This window comes from Oryctolagus cuniculus, chromosome 6 (assembly GCF_964237555.1).
Source record: "Oryctolagus cuniculus chromosome 6, mOryCun1.1, whole genome shotgun sequence".
In the NCBI taxonomy this organism is placed as follows: domain Eukaryota; kingdom Metazoa; phylum Chordata; class Mammalia; order Lagomorpha; family Leporidae; genus Oryctolagus; species Oryctolagus cuniculus.
The window spans coordinates 145,803,903-145,810,159 of record NC_091437.1 but is presented as its reverse complement, the minus strand read 5'-3'; the positions used below and the strand labels follow the sequence as shown (position 1 = coordinate 145,810,159).

General features: G+C 37.9%; 1 protein-coding gene across 1 annotated transcript in view; it reads right to left on the bottom strand.

Annotated features, from left to right (window-relative positions):
* Positions 1 to 269: 269 nt before the first annotated feature.
* The window catches only part of DEPTOR (DEP domain containing MTOR interacting protein), a 171,252-nt gene continuing 165,264 nt past the window's right edge, over positions 270 to 6,257 (bottom strand). Inside the window, exon 9 of the mRNA XM_002710752.5 lies at positions 270 to 5,242. Coding sequence (XP_002710798.4) covers positions 5,114 to 5,242 — 129 coding nt within the window. The 3' untranslated portion in view covers positions 270 to 5,113. The remainder of the gene's footprint in view (positions 5,243 to 6,257) is intronic.

Here is a 6,257-nt window from a genome sequence, read left to right as displayed (position 1 = left end):
ACCTCTAGACGTAGGAGGTTCCCTCAAAGAGAAATGGAACGATGTTTGAATTAAGGTGTGCAGGAAAGGAACTTCCTTTGTACTTGGGATCAAATCTCTAGTATACCTATACTTGTTGGAAATTAAAAAGAAAAATAACATTCTCAAAAAAAAAAAAAAAAACATTCTCCCAGAGTGATATCAAGCACATGGAATTTTTCCACATAGAATATTCTAGAATACCCACTGACACTGACTTGTGTAGGAAGAAAATGATTCTGAATCAAATGTAATACAGAAAAAGCTTTTTAATGTACTTTTTGTTTTGTTTTTTTTCTTGACAAAAGACTTTCAGAAAACATTCATCATCAAGTAGATTTACAAATGGCACTTTTGGCTATATCATGGAATTAGATGAATCACACATAATTCTCATAAATTAGAAGAATGTCAGTTTTATAATACACCCTTTCTTAGGATAAAAATGGCTAATTTGTTTTAAAAGACAGGAAAACTGGAACCTTAAAGTCATTTTTTAAACGTAACATTTATTTCATGCTCTACTCCTATGTGCTTTCATTCAGTAACTTTAAGAGTATTTTTAATAAAGAGAGCAAATAAATCTCAGCCTAATTTTAAAATAAAGGTATATATATGTATATATATACATATATAGAAAGTACATTTACTAGTGCATTCGACAATACCATATTCTGTCTTTGCTAATGAACTTCATTTTGTTACAGGGAGATTTATCATTTTGGCATTAATTTAAGAAAAATACATTATACTTGAAATATGCCTTAAATGATGAAAACAATGGTCAATGACATCAATAGATTTCAACTGATTAGCACAATGTTCTTGAATTATTCAGATCATTAATAATCAAAATGAAACAGGATTAATACAGGAGAGAATAGTTAATATCATTTGTATAAAATAGATTTTAAAAGCAGATTATTTCTTAAACATATTTAAAAGCATGAGTATTTGGAAATGTAAGGCTCCAAATTGAATTAATTGAAATTTCAATTACTCATTTCTGTCCCTTCCAATACAGCCACCTTTCTTATGATGGTGTGAAGTTGACCACATCTACCCTGTGCAAAGATGGTTATTTTCTTCATGTTATCCACCACTTCTCAACCAGTTCCTGTATTAACTTATATGGTTTTAAAACAGACAAAAAGCAATCCAAGAGCCAACTGCATTTTTGTCTCTCTATAATAGAATATGGCTTTCAAATTTGCATTCTGTACTAATGAAAGAACAAAAATGACTTGCATCTCTATCACAACACAGATACATCCCACAAACACCCTAAAAATCAAAAGTGTTTTCTAAAGTGTAAGAGAAAGACATTTCAGAGGTTCCCAATACATGAAACCTCACATTCTATAACCTTTCCTATTTGAAGATTATTTATATAAACATACATATATGAAATAAGAGTTCTTACAAACACCGCTTATTATTAACTTAGGACAGGTTTTGGTGATACATCTAGAATTTATTTTTTTATTTTAAAGCAGGACACAATGGAAATATCACCCAAAATACTGTATTTTTATGATGTAATTTAAGAATCCAAGAGTTGAAATAATTAAAGAATATTCTCATATCTTTGCAGGTACATGGCACTGCTTTCATCTTATGAATATCTTCAAGCCAAAGGCCTATTTTGGCTTCATTATCTTCCACTGGAGAAGACTCCTCTCTACAGGTAAAGGTCTGAGAGAAATTAGACTGGCATTTGCCCACACTCTGACCCAACAAGCCTCAAGAGGTTGGGCATATCACACGGCCAAGTCACATCTAAGTTTCCTCATCAGTCAGATAAAAAGACTGCACTGTTCTATGTGGCCCTGTGTAGTACTATCATTTTAGGATTTTCTGACTGAAATTTTTATTCATGACTTAATATTACACATCTACCCAGTTGTGTGCATCTAGATAACCAAAAGCTTTCAGTAACTAGGTCACCTCTTGAGTTTTTATTTAACAAATAGTGGGTACCAACTCTCGGTGGATTAACATTGGCCACAAATTATTTGAAGCTCTTCCCATCAAAAGGTGGAATTTATTTCCCTACCCTTAGGATAGCTTTATGACTTGTCTTGACTCACAAAATGGTGGTAAGGTGACACTGTTACTTCGAAGCAAGTCAAGGAAAAGTCCTAGGGTTTCTAACCTCACCCTCTTTGATCTCAGCCTGGACTAACCATGGAGAAATACTACAAGGAGTGGAGCTGCATGTACTGGGCAAAGCTCCGCCAACCTCGAGACATGCATGGGGCCATCCAAAATCAACCAGCCTCTGACTCACCTGCTCCTTGACCTAAATGTGTGTAGATCTGCTGGCCTTCATGAAGCAGTTCTGTCTAAAGTGCCCACCTACAGAACCATGAGTTCGTAGGTAGTGCTGCAGTAGCTACAATTTGGGGCGATCTATTAGACAACAGTGGACAATTGACATACTACTGTGTCAAAACTTGTGCTGGGTGAAGGGAGCAACCTTGATACCAATACAGTCCCTATTTCACACATGCTTGGAGTGCAGTTAGTGAGACAGACATGCAACGGAATAATATCAAAGTAAATGTCAGCAGTGTTCCAAGGGGGTGGGGCGGTGGTTTAAGAGCCCACTGAAATTTAGAAAAGGGGCATTAATCCCAGAACTGGGTAGCTGACACAGGCTTCTCAGGGGAAATGGTATCCATAGAGAGTTCTTAAGGAAAAACAATCTCTGGCCAAAGAGGGAAAATAAAGAACATCTTAGGGAGGAGAAAGTACCTGTGCCAAGGCTAGAGTGAGGGAGAGGGGGCCCTAGGGAAGTGAGGGCATTCATTTTCATTGCTGAGTGAGGATGTCAGGGGCAGGAGGCAGGAGTAGCTCTCGTGGCCTTAAGAGGATCTTTGGCACTTGGCCTTTACACTGAGGATGATGGGAAAGTTTCCTCCATCTCTGTCTGCTTTCCTTGAGGGCAGGAGGAACCGTGTAGAGTAGATAAAGAGATCAGCTTCTCTGGTGCCTGAACCGGCTACAGGGAAGTTATAGATGCCAGGGTCCAAAGCAACGGGGAGGAGGCTGCAAGCAGAAAATGGAAGAAGCAGGCAAGAAGATTTCATCTCCTGAAAGACGTTTCCTCTTCTTTTGTCAACAAATACCAGCAGGCATAAAGCAGTTAAGACTTATCTTTTAAAGATGCTATAACAATGTTTTATGGTGAAAAAAGGTCATCCACTTACTCACTGTGTGGCCTTGGGTTTAGGACCACCCTCGTCAAGGGTCAGTCTTCTCATTTACAAAAGGGGATAAACAGCATGGACCTCACAGAGCAATTAGGCTAAATGATCTAAAGTCCCACAGCATCTGGCACAGAATAAGCACTCAGTATAAGATCCCCAAATGGAGCAGGACTGGGGGAGGGGTAACACAGGCTTTAGCTTTAAACAAGCCCTTGTCTGAGTTCAGGCTGTATTGCTTAGTAGTTTCTGTAGCTGTGTGCAGACTTAGCAAACATTTTTCATCTGTTCAGACTTAGTTGCCACATCTGAAATATGTGACTATTAGTATCTACCTTGCAGGGCTGTGATAAGCATTAACAAAGATCATATACATTAAATGCCATAATACAGAGTCTGGCATACAGTATAAACGCACATACACAGAAGTGTTAATTTTGTTTCAAGGCAGAATGACAGTACTAATGTTAGACATTTCAATAGTACTTCAAAATCTTATTTTCAAACTAATGCTACAGAGCAGGAAAGAAACACTGACATGTGTGTGACACATTATATATATACATGTATATATAAAACACCTTGAGCACTGTATGTCTATTCCACCAGGACCAACACATTTGGTAGATAACCTATTCCAAAGAAATGGCTGAGCTAAAACATTCATGTGTTATTTTATTAATGCAAGATAAGTAACCTCATCATTCGGAATTCAGGATGTGAAATGAAAAGACTTTGTATTTCCTGACTCCCTAATTTGGCACTTTGAGGACTTTCCTCTACACATCAACCCCCATATGCACCCTTTTCTAGACCAAAAGAGATACATGCATATACACAAATGAGATGAAAAGTATAAAACAAGATAGTGATTTTGGCAAAAAAAAAAATCTCCAATAAGCAGCATGTCATGTCCTTCAAATATGTTACATTATAATGTTAGTAAAAAGTTAGGCGAAGAAGGTTATTTTGAAGTTTCAAGTTTCATCACAGATGATGGGCCAAGTTCTGAAATACTTCCCTTAAAAAGTGACACTTTCAAAATGAAATCTTGCCAGAAAGGCTCATTTTGAATTTTATATGTGTGCATACAATCTTCTCTGTTTTCACATTCAACATATTTGGAATTCATTCTAGAAAGCTGCTGTAGCTGACTTATAGAACAAAACATTGTAACCTCAAAAAGAGAAAACAGGGCTAAACAGTTTTAAGTAGTATCTCCCTGTCTGTCGCCACCCATGGCATCACAGCATGTTTGTGTTTTTGTTTTTTTGCTAATGCCATGAATGATTGAAATGTGTTAAAAGTTGGTATTAAAGGTAACAATTAAGAAAATAATTTCTTATTGGCTTTTAAGAACTTGAGTGATTTAGAACCTTCTTTAAAATGCTGGTTAACAAATCACACTTCTTTGGATGTTGCTTTAATTTGCAACAGTGGACTTCAGATCTGCTTTCAAATACTTCCATGCTTATTTTGGTGAAAGCACCATTTAAAGTCTGAACAATCACTCCATTAGCTCCTATAAAAAAGAATTTCAGCATGCTGTGATTTTGGCCAGAGAAGCAACTTTGGCCAGAAGTCAACAACTTTCTGCAAACAAAGATAAAAACAATGAGCCAGAATCACAAATAGAAATCTAGTAAGGCAATTTTGTAGGAAAGCTCTATTTCCCAAATGCTTTCTGCACTGATGCTTTTTAAAAGATGTGTTACCCGATTCTTCCACATTCAGTGTATGAAACTCAACTGAAGATGAGTATGTACAGAGAAAAGTTTGTATGTCCAAAGCCATCCACTTGCATGGAAGTCTTGTCTCTGCATTGCTTGGCACCGTTCTGGCTTTGATCACCCACAGGCCACTGAAGGGCTGGGTGGTCCTGCAGCTCAGCACTCTAACTCCTCCATGACTTCCATGACAATTGTCCGTGGGCCCGTCAGGATCAGATTGCTCACGGTCCGGTAGTCTACATGCAGCACGTTGAGTCCGTTGACAGAGACAACAAACTGGCAGACCTAAAAGAATGGTGGAAAGAAAGACCATCAATACAGCTCCTGGTGTTTCATAGCTAAGAAAAACAATTTATTTTGGTGCAAAGGATTTTTAAAATAATATATGAATAGGAGAAATTCAAAATATCACAGAAATGCATATTTTGGAAAGGTAGGCATAGATTTCAATTTTTTTGTCCCAAAGTAAACTTACCTTTTTTTTTTTTTAGATTTTTATTTATTTATTTGACAGGTAGAATTACAGAAAGTGAGAGAGAGAGAGAGAGAGAGAGAGAAAGGTCTTCCTTCCCCTGGTTCACTCCCCAAATGGCTGCTATGGCCAGCACTACACCGATCCAAAGCCAGGAGCCAGGTGCTTCCTCCTGGTCTCCCATGCAGGTGCAGAGGCCCAAGCACTTGGGCCATCCTCCACTGCCCTCCTGGGCCACAGCAGAGAGCTGGACTGGAAGAGGAGCAACAGGGACTAGAACCCAGCGCCCATATGGGATGCCAGTACCGCAGGTGGAGGATTAGCCTAGTGAGTCACGGCACTGGCCCCCAACTTGTCTTTTAATACCATTTTTCCATAAACTTTTTGAAGTGCCCCTGTATCGATTTTGTAAGATTTTTTAAGAATTAGATAAAGTATGTAAAGCTTCCAAAACAAGTGCTCCAAACCTATAGGATACTCAATATATTCCTACGGTCAGTGTTTAAGTATTCATTTGCACACAATATACAGAAGACCCTATGGGTCTGGATTCATCTATTGTTCCTGAGTGATTATTACTAGTGTTTCCTTTTACTTGCAAATACATCCTGGTTGAGATAAATAATTCCGTACATTTCCCTATTTCCCATCCTTATGAAAACAGACTAGACCAACAAAGGTCAACCTTTGTGCAGTGTTGGTTATCCTGTGGCATGAGACAGAAATATAGCACAATGAAAACCATCATTCAGTTATGAGAGACCACTCTGCAAATGTCATAGTGAGACTGATAAATTCATGTTGACTTGTTGAAGGGCAATGGGAATT